We start from the raw sequence: 21,293 nt of genomic DNA on the forward strand, positions 1-21,293 counted from the left end.
TCTGACACAGCGGCTGGATTAACAAGAAGTTCATCTTTAAGCCGATGTATAACACTTGTATATTTTATGAATGCTTATTATGTGTATTCCTGTATTTTGAATTTGGCGCTCTGCAACTCTAGCGTCCCACATACCCTAGAGAAGTTTTAACAGGGAAATCATAATGAGTAAATTGGACACACCTGAGTGTCGTTAATGTCTCTAGGACGGTCTCTGGTGACTAGTGGAACCATGAAAAAAGAAGAAAAGAAACAGTATTAACACAATCAGTCAACCTAAGTCAACCAGTTTTTCATCACCTAGCTAGCATTATATGCAGTTCGCTTGGCTTCCCTCCACATTCAATTGTCTGTTATTTTTCCAAAGGAAATAAAGTGAGATTGTGACAGATCACCTCTATTCTTTATGGCAAAGTGGCCCAGCGTTTCCTGTGGTGTTTCACTGATAGAATGAGATTATGAGCCATAGTCTCAGACTTTACTCAAAGATAATACACATCATCCCCATCTGTCTGGCTATGAGGAGACACTATCTAGAGGGGAGGAGGCTATCCATCATGGCTGAGATTGGCTTCTGTCGTACTGCTACTGTAAACTGCTACTGCCTTCTACGGTGAGGTGATACAACTCTTCAGGAGCAATTCTCTACCCAGTCTCTGGCTTTAAACTGTAACATGTTGAAAGCTGTGTTATGAGAAGTGCTATATGTCAGAGACAGAAATGCATTTTTCTATCTATTTGGTATATCGTTCAGTATTATGGTATTGTGTTTTGAGAGGTACTAACAAAAGCCAAACCAAGGCTTGCATGTACTTACAGTATAATAGCAAAATTGTTCACACTAAAGATGTGGAAATCACAATTTATTTCATGAAATTCAAAATCAACACAGAAACTGCAGCAAGGTACAGTTTTCAAGTATTCAATTATAGCATTAAAATCTATGCAATACTCAAATCCAGAGTGGTTGGTATGGAGGCGAGCATTTCCCTCATGGGTCCTTGGTTGTCAAGACCAAGCAATGTAAAGCAGGCAGACCACTTCATAAGTAAGTACAAGAATAATTTCAGTATGAAAATACATTCAATAATAATAATGCAATCATTCCAAATGTATCAAAAGAGCTGATTCTATTTTCTGCTTATGGTTATGAAAATCTATATCTATAACTGATATCTGATGGTTTGTCTTTTATCTGTTGCTTGGCAATTAAAATCTGTTTTAAGACATATGTTTCTACAAAGAAATAAACATGTAAAGTTTAATAGTTTTTTCCCTGACCAATGTGCACTGAAAATGGAAAATAAATACTAACAATATAGGAGAGGGCTGAAGATTGTAAATGTTCGGAAGAACTTTTCCTTCACAACATGAGTTCTATAATGTGCCTAACGACCATATGTAGTTAAGATCTCTTATGCCATCATATTCATATTCAATATGTGACACTAATCCAAAAATAATAAGCTTGATGTTTCCTCTCTGGTTTACCAATTCAGTGTCATGACCCCATGTAATTGGTTGACCTGGACATTTTTCCCTGACAGAAATGTAGTCTTTTGTTATCACTCTGCAGTGCCACAAGCAAACAGAGCTGGGACAGATTTCACATGATGGGTAATTGGTTAGGGTGAGCAGTGTGCAAAGTTTCACTACCATTCAAAAGTTTGGGGTCACTTAGAAATGTCCTTGTTTTTGAAAGAAAAGCAAGTTTTTTAAAATAACATCAAATTGATCAGAAACACAGTGTAGATATTGTTAATGTTGTAAACAAAATAAACTTGGATTGGCTAACACAACGTGCCATTGGAACACAGGACTGATGGTTGCTGATAATTGGCCTCTGTACGGTTATGTAGAATTTCCGTAAAAAATCTGCCGTTTCCAGCTACAATAGTCATTTACAACATTAACAATGTCTACACTGTATTTTTTGATAAATTTGATGTTATTTTAATGGACAAAAAATGTGTTTGCCTTTTCAAAAACAAGGACATTTCTAAGTGACCCCAAACTTTTGAACGGTAGTGTATATTATCCAGTTACTTCACAAATGTTGAGGAAAGCTCACCACCATATACAATAATACACCTGCATTGCGAGGAAATGCACCAATCCTGCCTGAGAAGTAAGTCTGTGTGGGTTTAGGTATGTATGGGGACATGGGGTTTGGGGGTACGGGGCTTATGGTATGGGTACAGGGGTGGAGGACGCAGAATCAAAGTGTCTCTCTCTGGATCTCCCCCTGCTCTACAGGTTGGTCTCCCTCTCCAGTGCCCGTGGTAGTCATACAGAGGACAGCACCTCGCCCGTCGAGTCCAGGAAAGGATCCTTCTTCTCCCCCTTCTCCAGGTCGATGTGGTGGATGGAGCCTGGCTTGATGATCAGGTCGTCTGGTTCACCCTGGTACATATCGCCCTCCACCTCCCTGTACTTCCCCGAAGCTGGATCCTTCTGGAAGACTTCACGGAGCATCTTCTTCAGCTCAGGGTCAGGGCAGAACAGATATTCATAGACGGCAGCTGCCATGATTCCACCCAGGATTGGACCAACCCAGTACACCTGCAAGACAGGTAAGGTAAAACTCTGTTCAGACAAATATGAACCTATAACCACAGGCAGAGCTAGGGGATACTGTGTTCTGACAGAGCTGTCATGCATTATTAGACCAGATGTCATGTCTTGTCATGTCTGTAAAGGGGCAGCAATCATTGTTTATGGGCATCCTCTCTGGAGCCAGGTACCTTTAGATTCTGCCAAGTCAAACATTTGTCACGGAGAGAGAGAGAACACCTGTCAGATAATATGACACCACTCTCAGTTCTGAGGACCTTTCCTAATTATACCCAAGACCCAGATAAACACACACACACACACACACCATGCTGTGCCATGCTACTATGAACACCTCTGTGACAATAATTGCCCTGGATAATTAATTAAAGAAACACATGCTGTGGGTAATGTCCAGAACACCTGTCTTTAGTTGTCTATACTATGGATGTGCTTTTTCATTTTATTCTGAAATAGGAAGCTGGAATGAATGAATCTATACCTAGTAGCAAGGGTCAAGTGAACTATTGATGACACATGTTTTATAAGAGCATTTCCTGACCATTTCAATGTTTCTCTACCTATGAAGCACTCTGTGTTTCTATGGATTACTGATGTCAGTCTGTAGCGCTCATGCCTGTCTATGGGGGGTTAAGATGTCCTTGATCGACACTCGATGGGATCCTTCGTAGCTGCTATGGCATGGTGATATGCACTGTGACCTTATTATGTTTCAGTATGCCCCCCCCCCACCCCAACCGTTGCCCCCCACTTATAATATTGACAACATTAGCTACTGGAGGACAGAGATGACCTGAACACTTATCACACAATGATGCACTAACCTAAACTATATAAACAAAAAGCACACATGAAAGTATACTACAAGCTCTTTATTAATATACTTCTGTAATAACTGGCATCTGTTTACCCCATGTCTTCACAACCAAATAGCTTGTGATTTCTGTGTTATGCTCAGATTATGACATTTCAGTGGAGTGACTTTTTATATTCAAACATGAAAAGTCACTCCACTTTTGGCCTGAAGCTCTTTCTTCATTTGAAGTGTCCAGGCTTTAACAACTAAAACATCAATGGATGGTCAGTGTTCCAGATAATCTTTTAGCAGTGGTGGCATTTTTTCTTTCTTTGTAGAATGACTGTGAGAAGGTCAGTTCTGGTGACTTTTTAAAAGGCCATTGTACTCCAATTTAATGAAATAAAATGATGCTGGCACGATCTAAAATATGATTTGCCCATCCATAAAAGTGTGCAATAACATATTGGTCCATGCCTGGCAGGTGTGCTATTTAGCAAAAAGCATTAGGCTATCACCTGGCTGGCACAACGGCAAATTAATAAGAATGGGAATGCCCATCTGCTTTTACCCCATTGGGCTAATCATTAGCTAGCTCACAAACTCTAAACATTATCTTGTTGCTAGATAGCATCATATTGATGACTTGAATGTCCCAAAAATATAATGCAGGCCTACCTGTTACACTTTACCCATGTAACATTTGGCCCTGGTCAACGTGAAAGGCAAGAGCTAAACTCAACGTGAAAGGCAAGAGCTAAACGCACCTAAACCATTCTGTTGATTCTCCTGTTTGAAAATGATGCAGTTCACTCATTATTAGGAGTTGAGAAATAAAAAAAATGTAGTAATAATGGAAAGCTGGGATCCTCCTCTTTTAACAATGGCCATTAACCCCCTTCAAATGTGTGTATTTCCCGTGACAGTGCAATGGCTGGGTATATGCATATCAATGCATGTTTTTCTCCCTGTGGCACACACAATTTAAAAGCATCTCGAGAGGAATATTATTTTCTTACATAGAATGCAACAAGTTAATTGAATACGTAAACTATTCTACTATGGGGTTGTCTGATTGTTGGCTGAGGATAAGTAAATGTGGACAATAGCGTCTTCAAAGTACGTCTTGGACCAAAAAAAATGTAATGTTCCTTTTTCTTGGTGTGTCTGCAGCAATTTTATAGTAGTGGCACAGCCTGTGTGAGCAGTCAGAAAAGTATGTGCACAAGAGTCTCTTATGCCTTGACGATACGGGACGGACGACACGGGGTACAATACCAGTATTCTGATTAGATTTTCATTAGATATTGTTGTAGACAAAATTCACACAACCTAATCCACTCCTGGCTCTCATTTGGCTCATACCGTAGGTGCCTGCAGGCCCCAGCCCAATGTAATCCCTGCCCTTCACCCACAACTGTGTATGAGTATCCCAGCTAGCACATAATGTTCTGAGAACCATATGTTTCTTGGAGCTTGGTGAGAGCATGGTTGTCCTATATTTATTTTGCATACAACCTTCCCACAACGTTCTGTTCTGGGAATGGAACATTCTCAGCACATTTAAGCAACTTTATTTTCTTGGTATTTCATTACTTTAAGAGAATGTTTCCTAAAAGTTCAAACATGGTTACATTTAATTACATGTTTGGTAATGTTCTAGGAACATTCTCCAACTGGTTTGACATTGGGAATGTTCTCAAATAGTTCAGAGAATATAAAGAAACATTCTTCTGTGGGAATTTCATTACTTCAGCATAACATTTCCTACAGGTTTCCTCATGGTTCTATTTAAAGTAATGTTCACAAAGTGTTCTGAGAATGATAAGAAACATCTCTGAGAATTTCATTACTTCAGCATAATGTTTCCTCATGGTTCTATTTAAAATAATGTTCACAAATTGTTCTGAGAACGATAAGAAACATCTCTCTGTGAGAATTTTAATACTTCAGCATAATGTTTTCTACAGGTTTCCTCATGGTTCTATTTAAAATAATGTTCTCAAATTGTTCAGATAACATGAAGAAAAAAAGTTTTTCTGTGGGAATTTTAATACTTCAGCATAATGTTTTTTTCAGGTTTCCTCATGGTTCTATTTGAAGTAATGTTCTCAAATTGTTCAGAGAACATTAAGAAAAAAGTTATTCTGTGGGAATTTCAGTACTTCAGCATAATGTTTTTTGCAGGTTTCCTCATGGTTCTATTTAAAGTCATGTTCTCAGAACTTGAAAAAAACGTTCCATAAAAACACAAGAGAACTTTAGTAACGTTCAAAGAACATTCTAAGAATGTTATTTATAACCATACAGTTTATCCTTCAAATACCATCTCCCAATGCACCCTGTGTGTCTGTGGGAAAGGGGCGATTTTACAGCTAGCTAGCCACTTCACATGATGATATTATCTTTGGTATTATTGTATGTAGCTACGCTTGCCAGCCCAGAGAGAGAGCATTTCCATGTGTCCTATCTGTACTTGGAGTTCAAAATAGTTAATTCAAACAAATCTAGAAGTGTAATTGAAACATTCAATTAAAGTTTTAAGGAAGCTATTCAAAAACCTCCATATAACCTAGAATTTCCATTCTCAGTTAATAAAACCTTCCAAGAAAACTTTCAGCGAACCATAGAAAAACAGTCTCAGAACCTCCCTGCAATGTAAAAATGTATGTTCCCAGAACAGGCAACATTTTTACTTCTGTTCTTAGAACGTTTAGAAAATGTCTAGTTTGGGAAACTTATGACTTCATTCCCAGAACCAATGGGAAACCAAAAATGTATGTTTCCACAACTTCCAAGGAACCAAATGTGCTATCTTGGATGGGCCTTTGAGGGTGAGAAGGCTGCAGCAGTTTCTTTCTTACCCAGTGGTTCTCAAAGTTCATGGTGACGACTGCAGGCCCAAAGGAGCGAGCGGGGTTCATACTGGCTCCTGTGTATGGAATCTAGAACAAAGCAGGGCATAGAGATGCTAACATGAGGGGACTGTAGAGAGAGAGAGACATAGAGCAAGACCTAGCAGAGCTGCCACAAACTGCCACAACACCTACAGTAGCGTATTGTTCCACATGAATCCATAAAGTAGATCATAATAAAATAAAACTTATATAATTGTGGAAATTGTAGTTTAAATGCAGGTATTCCATAGGTATACAAGGTACTAGTTTAGCAGGGATAATCTAGTGGCATGTAGGCAGCACATCGAAATCAAGCTGTGCTGTGAAGAGAGGTAGGTAGCATGTCACTTTCAGGAGCATTCATTTGCTCAATGTGGTTTAGGTAGTTCCCTAGTGATTGGTTGCCATGGAGTTGCAACAGCGGTACCCATTGAGGATGTGTATGTGAGAGCAGGTCTGAGAGACATTTGTTTACTCTACTGTACTGTGAACTAATGTTCTATAGTATACCTGTTGTACTATTTCACCATTATGACTATTTCACCATTATGATAAAGTACAAACTACATCATCAATCTACATCAACACACTACACATTTTATTCCATAGATGCATTGAATTAAATGTAATGTCTGACTCTTGAGGCCTTCAGGTTTGCTGTAATTCTAGCACTAATAAGTGAGAGATAGAATCACACTCACTGCGAACAGATGACCGATGGCTACAGCGAATCCGATGGCGAGGCCAGCCGAGCCGTTAACGTCAGAGCGTTTGGGGTCACAGGTGGCGAACACCGTGAAGACCAGCTCGAAGGTGATCAGGAGCTCCACCAACAGGCCGCAGCCCACGTTGAGCTTGGGATTCACCTGGGAAACAAGAGTAAGAGTAAATGAACAATACTTTTCATGACATCAAACTATCCCAGACCTGTGTTCAAATAGTATATTTTCAAATACTTTAGCTGTGCTTGATTGAGCTTGCCTGATGGAATAGTCCCAAAAGAGAAAAATAGATTCAAATACTATCTTATGCGTAGTGTCAACTCTGACTGTTGCTATACTTGTTTGGCTATAATCCAGATTTATGTGATTACAGGCCGATCTATATGTTTTACCATAGTCACTCCCAGGCCCCCTCTGACAGACACTGGTGTCACCAGGTAGAGGAGCCCTGCCCCAGTGATTGCTCCCAGGCACTGGGCAGCTAGGTAGAACACACCCTTGGCCAGGCTCAACTTCCGGGTCACCACCATGGCTGCGGTGACTGCTGGGTTGATGTGGCCACCGCTGATGTGACCAAAGCACTGCACCATTGTGGCAATGGCCAGCCCGAAGCAAAATGAGATGAGGACCAGGTCTGCAGGGGGAGGGTTGTCTGACTCAGCCGCCCAATTGATGGTGGAGCCCAGGCTGAGGAGGACGAAGATCATGGTGGCAAGGTACTCAGCTGAAACAGCCCTCCAGAAGTCCTTATTCCAGATTCCTTTGAATGCCACCATCATGGGATGCTGGTTACACGCCGACAGGCAGCTCCTGGCAAAGTAATAATACATGAATTAATGAAATGATTATCCCCAGTTGGAAGATATCTATCTGTCTGCATGCCTTGAAATTCACTTAGCCCTTCCAGGGAAGGGAACTTGCTCCTGGACACAACATTTATAACTCCACTAGGGAATTGAACCAGTGACTTTCCAATGCACACTATGCCAGGCAGCACAGAGGGATGCAATATGACATTTTCTAATCAATGAGTTTACAGTAGACTACTTTCAAATTGTGGGTACACTTGGACTCTAACGATGGACTAGGTTCAATGAGGAGAGAGAAATGGAGAGAGTGAAAGAGTGAAAGAGAGAGGAGGGACATAAAGATACTTGATAGAAAGAAAGAGAGTGAGAAAGAGAGAGGGGAGGGGGGTTGTCAAGTAAAACAGGTGATTCTCTTGGAAGCTGCAATATGTCACATCCTTGACCCCTAGACAACCTAACCCCAGTGACCTAATGATTGACCAGAACTCATATTTGACTTTTATGACTTTAGTTAATATTATATATCAGAAGATAAAATGTTTGACAGATATATCATATTTAAGTCTAACAAGTTAAATATGTCATAAATAACATACATTTATTTACATGGATAAGTGTGGCAAATGCTTCCATGTTTTATAAATAGGTTATGCATTAACTGAGGATATCAACTCACTCACAACTCACATCTTGTATTCAGTAGTTAACTGCTTTGAGGGTTAAAAAAATATGCATTAGCACGGCAAATAACAGGTTTGCATTGTGTTCTACCCCGTTATTATTTCTCGAATAAAGCTTTTCCTAATTCCATTTAGAACTTACCATAAATAAATACAAGATCTCCCACTCTCCTCTATTGCTTTCTCTTCACTCATTCTGCAACAATCCGATTGAATGAGAGAAATGTCTCCCTGTTCTCTGTACTGCACAATAAGTAAATCCAACAAATAGTCCCAAAATGTCTACTTACAGACAGGCAGCAGTTGGCTGGTAATGACACAGTGCGAGAGGGGAGGAGAAAGAAGTAGTGGGTCTGTCCGATGAAAATGATCCATGCATTGTGCCGTGGATTGCATCCAGGAGCTTTATTACATTAGTAACGGGGAATCACCCCCACGAGAATTAAGCAAACAGCTTGCAGAGGAGGAGACGTCAGTATCAAGGGCAGAACAGTTCCCGCCCACGAGAACTCTTGCAGAAATCTTGCATAGAGTGATGGAGTCACCCGACCAACCGCGATATTGTTTTGTCCTCATAGCCTACTCAGAACGATTGTTCTTATCAGAATTATAAACATGCTGAAACAAACACAATATTTTCCCAATTGTAAGAGAAGGGTGCAATTGCTGCATGCAATTCGGTGCGTTCCTGCATGTGGGCATTCCTGCATCTGTTTTTGACCATTCTGCCTGCCCTGACTGTCGTTCTGTACCTTGTCACACCACCCTGGATTTCTGACCCCTGCCTGCCCTGACCCTGAGCCTGCCTGCCGTTCTGTACCTTTCAGACTCTGCTCTGAACTACTGACCTCTGCCTGCCCTTGACCTGTTGTTTGCCTGCCCCCCTGTTTTTGTAATAAACTTTTGTTACTTTGAAACTGTCTGCATCTGGGTCTTCTCCTGAGCCTTGACAGTTATATTCGAAAGGTTTCAAAAACAGTATCGCTAGCGATGATTAATAATGTATCTAAACATTAAAACAGAGCTTAGAGATTATAGCCAGCTGTCCTCCTAGGTGGCCCCCTTGGGCTCTCAATATAGCTATATTGTCTCAAGACACAAGATGATTGCAAGGATTACTCCATCAAAGTAAAGAGGTGATGGTTACCTAACTCTATTGTGCTATTGGTGACATCAACCCAAATTAGTTGTGATTGGAGTGATGATTGCCCACTAAGCATTTACCGACGATGTCTTTTGGACGTATTTTTTTGGTCCTGTCCAGAATGGTCGTCTTTTTATTTTTATTATTGTGCAGTCCGGACTTGATTTCAACGTCCAAGGACGTTTATTTTTGGTCTGGTTTTTATTTGGTCCAAACATAGATGTCTATAATTGGTTCAGATTGGGTCTGATCCAGGCCAATGTTTGGACAGCACAGTACAGCACTATACAGCACAGTAGAGTACAGTAAAGCATAGTGTACTGTATTGTACCCTACTTTACTCTAATGTACTCTTCTCTACAGAACTAAACTTTACTGTACTCTACTGAATTAAACTGTACTTTGCTCTACTGTACCGTACTGTACTCTACTGAATAAAACTTGACTGTCCTGTACTTAACAGTGCTCTACTGTACTAAACCGTGCCATACTATAATGTGAAAACAATCTTGACATCTATGATTCATTCAGATTTGGATCTGGTCCGCAGTGACCAAACGTGTGCTTGGTTGGGGGCGGAGCTCATTTGAATAATATCCAGCATGCTTTGCACGTGTTTTTACATTGACATTTTTGTAATTCAGCAGACGCAATTATCCAGAGTGATTTACCGTCAATGTATTCAACTAAGGTAGATAAACAACATATCACAGTCCTAGCAAAAAAATGTCTGTAACCGTTACTGAGAATGTTTGTAAGTCGGGAAGCAAGTTCAGGGAGTGAATCATTTAATAAATACATGAAAACATAATACAAAATATGAAACACGAACAACACAGACATGAAACTGAAACAGAAACAATGACGCCTGGGGAAGGAACCAAAGGGAGTGAAATATATAGGGAAGGTAAGCAGGGAAGTGATGGAGTCCAGGTGAGTCTAATGACGCACAGGTGCGCGTAACGATGGTGACAGGTGTGTGCCATAACAAGCAGCCTGGTGACCTAGAGGGAGCACACGTGACAATGTTATTGTAGTTGAGCTGGTCTATTGGTTTCTTCTCTAGGTTGGATCACTTTGAACATTATTGCTGCCAGTTTTAAAGCTTTTGAAAAAGATAGGAGCAATAATAAATATTCTTCAGTTGCCTCCTCTTTCCTATATTAATAGGTTTGGAAAATTGTGATAGTGCTTACTTCATTGGATCTATTAACAAAAAAAAGATGCATTTTCAAAGTCTGTAAATTACATATTTTCAATGCCTGAAAAATGTGTTTTTGATGTTCTGAAAATGTGTGCATACATTTTATGTTCGGTTGATCCAGGGAATCGAACCACTATCCTGGCATTGCGAGCACTATGCTCAGAAATTCTGTATATTTTTTATTTAGCTGAATTTGTCCTAATATTCATCCAGAATGTCCAAAATTCCAAATATCTTTCTAATCACAGTGTGTGAATGTGGACCTACCTCAATGTTTCTTTTAACCCTTCATAATGGAGTTAGTATGCACAACTCACAGCTTGTGTTACAACACTAGTGATATCTGATGAGAATCACGAGTATGAGTAATATCATTCAATTATCAGAGATTAGGTGAGGCCAATGGCCTTCCATCCACACCTCTGACTTTTACTCTTTGTTGTTTGCCAGCTGCCGTCTTTGATGAAGTCCTAGAAGGGATTTCAATGAATGCCCGGGCCTGCCCCGAGTGAACCAGGTTAGCGTTGATTGCATTAGTTTTGGAACAGGACTGCCTCCCAGTGTGAGCCAGGTGCCCCGTTTTAGCCGACAGCAAAGTCGTCTCAAAACAAAAGTGAAGTAGGTTAAACCCGAATGAACTCCCCCACTGATTAATGTTCATGTCTGATGGATGGGATAGTTTTGGTTAATGGAGAAACATGACATTTCCATTGTCCCTGCATTGAATATATATGCGGAGACACCGTAAGGTCTGACTGACTAGCTCCTTAGCTAGATGATTGGTGAGAATAGGTTAATTGGATAAACTAAAGATATTTAAAAAATACCACTTACAAAATTGCCTTTATTTATTTTAAAATTTTCTCAATATTTTATATTTTGACTCTGCTTCATGATGCAGTAACAGCATACCATCTTCTGTTATTTGTTACATTGTGTGAGATAATCTTTTGCTAGATTAGAAAAGAGAAAGCCAGCAGCATGTTGAGATGTCTCAGACTGTCTTGCACATTGTTAAGTTGTAGCTACGAGGGAATCGGGAACCACAGAATCTCTTCAAGGTTGTCCTGTTCTCATAAGGCTATGTTTGGTGGTGGTGGTGGTGCCCTCCAGGAATTCAAAAGAAGAATGTATACTGTAGTAGTAGTAGTTAGTATCAGTGGACAGGGGCGTCATGCACCCCAAAAATCTGAGGAGGCACTAAGTATGTGAGGATGGCTGGGGGGTGGTCTGGAGGGGGACTGTCTGGAAGTTGGAGAATTTGGCATTTTTCAAACACCTGAAACAGCTTTTCCCTACAATCTAGAGATATAATCAATATGCTTAATTCTACATAAAAAATGGATATTTTTCTGCACATCTAAGCATACCTCTTGAGCTGACTATCCACCTGACTGGTGGTTTTTTTTTTTTAAAGAAACGTATTATGCTTCTCTGCATCTCTGCTAAAATGTGGGTAACATATTGAAAGGAATTTGAGTCTAATTCAGTACATTTAGTTATTGCGTGCTTATCTAAAGTCTACCAACCTTGCCAGCAGGCATGCCAGCTAACATACAGGTAATAGCCAAAATAATGGAAACACTTGAGTAAATGAGGGATTCAAAGTACAGTCGTGGCTAAAAGTTTTGAGAATGACACAAATATTAATTTCCACAAAGTTTGCTGCTTCAGTGTCTTTAGATATTTTTGTCAGATGTTACTATAGAATACTGAAGTATAATTACAAACATTTCATACGTGTCAAAGGCTTTTATTGACAATTACATGAAGTTGATGCAAAGAGTCAATATTTGCAGTGCTGACCCTTCTTTTTCAAGACCTCTGCAATCCGCCCTGGCATGCTGTCAATTAACTTCTGGGCCACATCCTGACTGATGGCAGCCCATCCTTGCATAATCAATGCTTGGAGTTTGTCAGAATTTGTGGGTTTTTGTTTGTCCACCCGCCTCTTGAGGATTGACCACAAGTTCTCAATTGGATTAAGGTCTGAGGAGTTTCCTGGCCATGGACCCAAAATATCGATGTTTTGTTCCCCGAGCCACTTAGTTATCACTTTTGCTTCGTGGCAAGGTGCTCCATCATGCTGGAAAGGGCATTGTTCGTCACCAAACTGTTCCTGGATGGTTGGGAGAAGTTGCTCTTGGAGGATGTGTTGGTACCATTCTTTATTCATGGCTGTGTTCTTAGGCAAAATTGTGAGTGAGCCCATTCCCTTGGCTGAGAAGCAACCCCACACATTAATGGTCTCAGGATGTTTTACTGTTGGCATGACACAGGACTGATGGTAGCGCTCACCTTGTCTTCTCCGGACAGGCTTTTTTCCGGATGCCCCAAACAATTGGAAAGGGGATTCATCAGAGAAAATGACTTTACCCCAGTCCTCAGCAGTCCAATCCCTGTACCTTTTGCAGAATATCAGTCTGTCCCTGATGTTTTTCCTGGAGAAAAGTGGCTTCTTGTCACGAATCCCACCGAAGGTGGCTCCCCTGCCTGCTCGGGCGGCGCTCGGCGGTCGTCGTCGCCGACCTACTAGCCGCCGCTGATCCTTTTTTCCTTTTCGTTTGGTATGTCTTATTGTTTGCACCTGTTCCTCATTTGGTTTATTGATTTTGGTTATTTAAGCCTGGTTAACCCGCCCAGTGTTGTGCGGGATTATTTAGCGTCAGGTTGTGTTTTTTGTATTTGGATGTGCTGGCGATCTACTACTATTATCTTATATTCATGCTATGCACCTGTTCTGGGCAATTTGCATTTTTTCCACGCCGGTTGTGTTGGCGTCGTTTGTGTTGTGTTTTATTTAATAAACACAAAGTTCCTTACCTCTGCTCTCTGCGCCTGACTCCTACCACCACTCCTAGCAACTCTTGACAGAATCCCGCACCTGCTATGGAGTCAGCAGGAGCAGCCTCCCCTCCTCTCCCATCGATGGAGGAACGGGTCCTTCACCATACCACCATCCTCCACCGAATCGGCTCAGCGATGGAGCAGATGATGGAAAGGATGGACCGATGGGAGAGGAGTGGCCTCCCTACCGCATCCCCAGCCCCAAATCCCCCTCCACCATCTACCCCTCCACCGACGTCCGGACCCGGAGCCCTACGCCTGGCTCTCCCCAGGGAGTACGATGGAGCGGCGGCTGGGTGCCAGGGGTTCCTGCTACAGTTGGATTTGTACCTGGCTACCGTTCATCCAACTCCCTCGGGAGAGGAGAGCGTAAGCGTCCTCGTCTCCTGCTTAACGGGACGTGCCCTGGAGTGGGCCAACGCAGTGTGGTATGGTCCAGACTCGGCAAGGGATCATTACCCCGAGTTCACCCGCCGTTTCCGGGCCGTGTTCGACCACCCAGCTGAAGGCCGGGCGGCGGGTGAACGGCTGTTCCACCTGCGTCAGGAGACGAGGAGCGCACAGGACTTTGCTCTGGAGTTCCGGACCTTGGCTGCTGGAGCGGGGTGGAACGACAGGGCCCTGATGGACCACTATAGGTGTAGCCTCCGGGAGGACGTCCGCCGTGAGCTAGCCTGTCGGGACACTACTCTGTCACTGGATGAACTGATCGACATGTCCATTCGTCTTGACAATCTGCTGGCTGCGCGCGGGCGTCCAGACGGGGTCCTGTTGGTTCCACCTCCAGGTCCTCCAGCTCCCATTCCTATGGAGCTAGGGGGGGCCGCGTCCAGGGGAACCGGAGGAGGAGGCTCCCCTTGTCCCCAGTGTGGTCGGAGAGGACACACTACCGACCGGTGCTGGGGGAGCTCCTCTGGGAATCGGGATGGCAGGCGGAGCACTCCTCGTCCATCTCAGGTGAGTAAGCACCAACCTCACCCAGAGCCCCCTGTTGGTCACATGTTCGTTTTAGTAACTTTCCCCTTGTTTTCTCCCTCTTTCCAGCATAAGGCGCTAGTCGATTCAGGCGCAGCTGGAAACTTTATGGATCGTGGGCTCGCATTAAGGCTAGGGATTCCCCTGGTATCGTTGGACCAACCTTTCCCCGTGCACTCCTTAGATAGCCGACCATTAGGGTCAGGACTGGTCAGGGAGGCCACGGTGCCACTGGACATGGTAACGCAGGGGGATCATGGAGAACGGATTAGTCTCTTCCTCATTGATTCTCCTGCGTTTCCAGTGGTGCTGGGGATTCCCTGGCTGGCCAATCACAATCCCAATATTTCGTGGAGACAGGGGGTTCTCAGAGGGTGGTCAGAGGAGTGCTCAGGCAGGTGTAAGGGAGTTTCCATCGGTGCGACGACGGTGGAGAGTCCAGACCAGGTTTCCACAGTGCGCATTCCCTCAGAATATGCCGATTTGGCTATCGCCTTCTGTAAAAAGAGGGCGACCCGATTACCACCTCATCGACGAGGGGATTGCGTGATAAATCTCCAGGTAAACGCTGCACTTCCCAGGAGTCATGTGTACCCATTGTCACAAGAGGAGACGTTGGCTATGGAGACATATGTCACGGAATCTCTGAGACAGGGGTATATACGGCCCTCCATGTCACCCGTCTCCTCGAGTTTCTTTTTCGTGAAGAAAAAAGATGGAGGTTTGCGCCCGTGCATTGATTATAGAGGTCTAAATTCCATCACAGTAGGGTTCAGTTACCCACTACCTCTCATCGCTACGGCGGTGGAATCATTTCACGGCGCGCGGTTTTTCACGAAACTGGACCTCAGGAGCGCTTACAATCTGGTGCGTATCCGGGGAGGAGACGAGTGGAAAACCGCATTCAGTACCACATCGGGCCACTATGAGTACCTCGTCATGCCGTACGGGTTAAAGAATGCTCCAGCCGTCTTTCAATCCTTTGTTGACGAGATTCTCAGGGACCTGCACGGGCAGGGGGTGGTGGTGTATATTGACGACATCTTGATTTATTCCGCCACCCGCGCCGCGCATGTCTCCCTGGTGCGCAAGGTGCTTGGACGACTGCTGGAGAATGACCTGTACGTCAAGGCTGAGAAATGTGAGTTTTTCAAACGAGCCGTTTCCTTCCTAGGGTATCGCATTTCCACCTCGGGGGTGGTGATGGAGGATGACCGCGTTAAAGCCGTGCGTAATTGGCCGACTCCGACCACGGTAAAGGAGGTGCAGCGGTTTTTAGGGTTTGCCAATTACTACCGGAGGTTTATCCGGGGCTTTGGTCAAGTTGCGGCTCCCATTACCTCACTGCTGAAGGGGGGTCCGGCGCGCTTGCGCTGGTCAACAGAGGCGAACAGAGCGTTCAGTCGCTTGAAGGAGCTGTTTACCGTTGCTCCAGTGCTGGCTCATCCGGATCCCTCTTTGGCATTCATAGTGGAGGTGGACGCGTCCGAGACTGGGGTGGGGGCCGTGCTATCACAGCGCTCGGGCACGCCACCCAAACTCCGCCCGTGCGCTTTCTTTTCTAGGAAGCTGGGGCCGGCGGAGCAGAACTATGACGTGGGGGACAGGGAGTTGTTAGCTGTGGTCAAGGCTCTGAAGGTGTGGAGACATTGGCTTGAGGGGGCTAGGCACCCTTTCCTCATCTGGACTGACCACCGTAATCTCGAGTACATCCGGGCAGCTAGGAGACTGAATCCGCGTCAGGCCAGGTGGGCCATGTTCTTTACCCGTTTCCGGTTCACGATCTCCTATCGGCCAGGTTCACAGAACACGAAGGCCGACGCACTGTCCCGCCTATATGACACCGAGGAGAGGGCCATCGATCCGGCTCCCATTCTTCCGGCGTCGTGTTTGGTAGCTCCGGTGGTATGGGAGCTGGACGCGGAGATCGAGCGGGCGTTACGGTCGGAACCTGCACCATCGCAGTGTCCGGCAGGTGTTCAGTACGTACCGCTTGGTCTCCGTGATCGATTGATTCGATGGGCCCATAATCTCCCCTCTTCGGGTCACCCTGGGATTGAGAGGACAGTGCGGAACCTGAGGGGGAAATACTGGTGGCCCACCTTGGGTAAAGACGTGCGGTTCTATGTTTCCTCCTGCTCGGTGTGCGCTCAGAGCAAGGCTCCTCGACACCTGCCTAGAGGGAAATTACACCCCCTCCCCGTTCCACAGCGGCCGTGGTCACACTTGTCAGTGGACTTCCTCACTGACCTTCCCGTATCTCAGGGGAACACCACTATCCTGGTCGTTGTGGATCGGTTCTCGAAGTCCTGTCGTCTCATCCCGTTGCCCGGTCTCCCTACGGCTCTGCAGACTGCGGAGGCACTGTTTACCCATGTCTTCCGGCACTACGGGGTGCCCGAGGACATCGTTTCTGATCGGGGTCCCCAGTTCACGTCCAGAGTTTGGAGGGCGTTCATGGAACGTTTGGGGGTCTCGGTCAGCCTGACCTCGGGTTTCCACCCCGAGAGTAATGGGCAGGTTGAGAGGGTGAACCAAGAGGTGGGTAGGTTTCTAAGGACGTATTGCCAGGACCGGCCCAGAGAATGGGCGAGATACGTGCCATGGGCAGAAATAGCCCAAAATTCTCTGCGGCACTCATCTACCAACATGTCACCGTTCCAGTGCGTGTTGGGCTACCAGCCGGTCCTGGCTCCATGGCACCAGAGCCAGACCGAGGCTCCTGCGGTGGAGGATTGGGTACAGCGCTCGAAGGACACATGGAGAGCCGTCAAGGACGCACTCACCAAGGCGAGTGGACGGCAAAAGAAGAGCGCTGACCAGCACCGCAGTGAGACCCCTGTGTTTGCACCGGGGGATCGAGTCTGGCTCTCGGCTAGAAACCTGCCCCTCCGCTTGCCCTGCCGGAAGCTGGGTCCGCAGTGTGTAGGGCCGTTTAAAGTCCTGAGGAGGATAAACGAGGTGTGTTACCGATTACAACTTCCATCTTACTACCGTATTAACCCCTCGTTTCATGTGTCTCTCCTCAGGCCGGTGGTGGCTGGTCCCATGCAGGAAGGTGAGGTGCCGGAGGTTCCTCCCCCCCCGCTGGACATTGGGGGGTCCCCGGCGTATAGGATACGCGCCATTCTGGACTCCAGACTTCGGGGGGGGGGCCTACAGTACCTCGTCGACTGGGAGGGGTACGGCGCGGAGGAGAGGTGCTGGGTACCCAGGAGGGACATTTTGGACCCCCCACTACTGAGGGAGTTCCACCGCCTTCATGGGGATCGCCCTGCACCTCGTCCTCCGGGTCGCCCTCGAGGTCGGTGGCGGCGCGCTGCGGGAGCCGCGCGTCAGGAGGGGGGTACTGTCACGAATCCCACCGAAGGTGGCTCCCCTGCCTGCTCGGGCGGCGCTCGGCGGTCGTCGTCGCCGACCTACTAGCCGCCGCTGATCCTTTTTTCCTTTTCGTTTGGTATGTCTTATTGTTTGCACCTGTTCCTCATTTGGTTTATTGATTTTGGTTATTTAAGCCTGGTTAACCCGCCCAGTGTTGTGCGGGATTATTTAGCGTCAGGTTGTGTTTTTTGTATTTGGATGTGCTGGCGATCTACTACTATTATCTTATATTCATGCTATGCACCTGTTCTGGGCAATTTGCATTTTTTCCACGCCGGTTGTGTTGGCGTCGTTTGTGTTGTGTTTTATTTAATAAACACAAAGTTCCTTACCTCTGCTCTCTGCGCCTGACTCCTACCACCACTCCTAGCAACTCTTGACACTTCTTTGCTGCCCTTCTTGACACCAGGCCATCCTCCAAAAGTCTTCACCTCACTGTGCGTGCAGATGCCCTCACACCTGCCTCCTGCCATTCCTGAGCAAGCTCTGTACTAGTGGTGCCCCTATCCCGCAGCTGAATCAATTTTAGGAGACGGTCCTGGCGCTTGCTGGACTTTCTTGCGTGCCCTGAAGCCTTCTTCACAACAATTGAACCGCTCTCCGCGAAATTCTTGATGATCCGATAAATGGTTGATTTAGGTGCAATCTTACTGGCAGCAATATTCTTGCCTGTGAAGCTCTTTTTGTGCAAAGCAATAATGACGGCACGTGTTTCCTTGCAGGTAACCACGGATGACAGAGGAAGAACAGTGATCCCAAGCACCACCCTCCTTTTGAAGCTTCCAGTCTGTTATTCAAACTCAATCAGCATGACAGAGTGATCTCCAGCCTTGTCCTCATCAACACTCACACCTGTGTTAACAAGAGAATCACTGACATGATGTCAGATGGTCCTTTTGTGGCAGGACTTGTTGGGATTCAGTTCATTTGCATGGCAAAGAGGGACTTTGCAATTAATTGCAATTAATCTGATCACTCTTCATAACATTCTGGAGTATATGCAAATTGCAATCATACAAACTGAGGCAGCAGACTTTGTGAAAATGTATATTTGTTTCATTCTCAAAACTTTTGGCCATGACTGTATATTGAAAGCAGGTGTTTCCACACATGGTTACTGAGTTAATTAAGCACTTAACATCCCATCATGCTTAGGGCCGGCCCTTATTTTGCTTACTATGACTACACCACCATAGGATGACAATGCCCCCATCCACAGGGCACGAGTGGTCACTGAATGGTTTGATGAACATGACATCAATGTAAGCCATACCAGATCTCAACCCAATTGAACACTTATGGGAGATTCTGGAACGGCGCCTGAGACAGCGTTTTCCAGTACCACCATCAACAAAACACCAAATTATGGAATTTCTCGTGAAAGAATGGTGTCGCATCCCTCCAATAGTGTTCCAGACACTTATAGATTCTATGCCAAGATGCATTGAAGCAGTTTTGGCTCGTGGTGGCCCAACGCCCTATTAAACACACTTTATGTTACTGTTTATTTTATTTTGGCAGTTACCTGTAGTTAGACAGGTTAGCCTGACATGGCTTCTTGGTAGCTAATTATGAGGTTGGGAGATTGGGAGATTGAAAACCTATCTGGGCTAGCTAAAGCTAGCTTCATAGTAGCATTATAGAGAAACAACAACAAAAAAGTTTTTCAACAGGACAAATCTATTGTCATGAAGCCTCTGTCAGTGTATGTGGTTCAGCAGAAACACATAGGCAGCCCAATTCTGATTGGTCTTTTGACAAACCACTCATGTGTAAAGATCTGATGTGATTGGTCAGATATCAGAATTGGGCTGCCTGTGTAAACGCAACCATAGTGTGTCCTGCAGTGAAAGTGCGAACCTTTTCATTTTTTATAGCTTGTAGGTGACCCTGTCCCCAAGGACAGCAGATTGGAACAGTTAAATGTGAAGTAGAATGGTTTAGTGTGAGTGCTCTGATTAGTAATGATTGTCACACAACATCCGTAGTGCTTAGTTCATCTTCCATTACATCACAATAATAGTATTCTAAAACAAGTCATACTCCCTTAGGGTCACGGAAAATGTTGTTAAGGGGAAAGTATGTTTGCAAGACTACAGATATTCAGATATTCTTAAAGACATTGAAACATATTTGAGTTTGGAAGCATATGACTACTACTAGTGTTGTTTCATCAAATACGAACTGTTGGTTGAGTTGTCGTATCACTTGTATATTTCCAGTGACGTGTGTGGGTGCTTGTCTTGCCAGGTAACATGACCACTTACTTCAGCCTGCCCTGTAGGCATACAATCCAAAACAGAATTGGACATTGGCCAGCTAGGTATAACCTTCAATGAGAGGCTAAGACTGGAATTCAGTTGGTGCAGATAGTGGATTTTCCTCACTGCACTTTAACCAATGTGTTTCATTAGCCTAGAGGGAGTTGGTACCATTGTGTGTACTGGATTACTTTTTAGACAGGTTACCCATCAGTATAATTATTACAGTCTGTACATTTGAATGTATTACGCTAAGGGACTGCCGACTACCTAACATACATTTGCTTGCTTTTCGGCCTTAAAAGTAATCAGGTTAATTGAAACATGCAGCCATGTCGGCAGCAACATTATTAAATGGTCAGAGTATCCGTGGTTAAATGAAGGATTATAATCTGAATGTTTGAATGGATGATTTATTCATTGCACAGCAGGCATACATGTGAGGTAAAGGTCTGTCAGTCGAGCAGTGAATTTCAAACACATATTCAACCACAAAGACCAGGGAGGTTTTCCAAAGCCTCGCAAAGAATGGCACCTATTGGTAGATGGGTAAAAAAAAACAGACATTGAGAATCCCTTTGAGCAAACCTTTATTAATTATTCTTGCCGGAGAGGAAGGAAACTGCTCAGGGATTTCACCATGAGGCCAATGGTGACTTTAAAACAGTTACAGAGTTCAATGGCTGTGATAGGAGAAAACTGAGGATGGATCAACAACATTGTAGTCACTCCACAATACTAACCTAAATGACAGAGTGAAAAGGAAGTCTGTACACGATAAAATATTCCAAAACATGCATCCTGTTTGCAATAAGACAAAAAGTAAAACTGCAAAGCATGTGGCAAAGAAATTTACTTTATGTCCTGAATACAAAGCGTTATGTTTGTATGTTTGGGGCAAATCCAACACATCAATGAATACCACTCTTCATATTTTCAAGCATGGGGGTGGCTGCATCATGTTAGGGGTATGCTTGTCATCGGCAAGGACTAGGGAGTATTTT

At 44.5% G+C, this 21,293-nt stretch overlaps 1 protein-coding gene across 2 annotated transcripts; it reads right to left on the reverse strand.

Moving 5' to 3' along the window:
• Nucleotides 1-1,997: 1,997 nt before the first annotated feature.
• On the reverse strand, nt 1,998-8,979 carry LOC115157119 (aquaporin-4). 2 transcript variants are annotated; one of them, XM_029705093.1, is made up of 5 exons: nt 8,768-8,979; nt 7,381-7,798; nt 6,968-7,132; nt 6,234-6,314; nt 1,998-2,561 (listed from the first exon to the last, which is right to left on the reverse strand). In XM_029705093.1, exons 1-5 carry the CDS (start codon nt 8,854-8,856, stop codon nt 2,286-2,288), a joined length of 1,029 nt encoding a protein of 342 aa, XP_029560953.1. In that variant the 5' UTR covers nt 8,857-8,979; the 3' UTR covers nt 1,998-2,285. The 2 variants fall into 2 exon arrangements, with proteins under 2 accessions (XP_029560953.1, XP_029560954.1); XM_029705094.1 differs by having other exon boundaries at nt 8,620-8,823.
• Nucleotides 8,980-21,293: the final 12,314 nt, after the last annotated feature.

Source organism: Salmo trutta, chromosome 21 (genome assembly GCF_901001165.1).
Source record: "Salmo trutta chromosome 21, fSalTru1.1, whole genome shotgun sequence".
Classification (NCBI taxonomy): Eukaryota; Metazoa; Chordata; class Actinopteri; order Salmoniformes; family Salmonidae; genus Salmo; species Salmo trutta.

What these genes read in the sequence shown, in the direction of transcription:
- LOC115157119 (XM_029705093.1), bottom strand. Translation starts at nt 8,856, where the DNA reads ATGCATGGATCATTTTCATCGGACAGACCCACTACTTCTTTCTCCTCC. An exon ending in GGGGCCTGGGAGTGACTATG is followed by an intron (nt 7,133 to 7,380) that starts GTAAAACATATA and finishes CTTGTTTCCCAG; the next exon opens with GTGAATCCCAAGCTCAACGT. An exon ending in TGAACTTTGAGAACCACTGG is followed by an intron (nt 2,562 to 6,233) that starts GTAAGAAAGAAA and finishes CCTGTCTTGCAG; the next exon opens with GTGTACTGGGTTGGTCCAAT.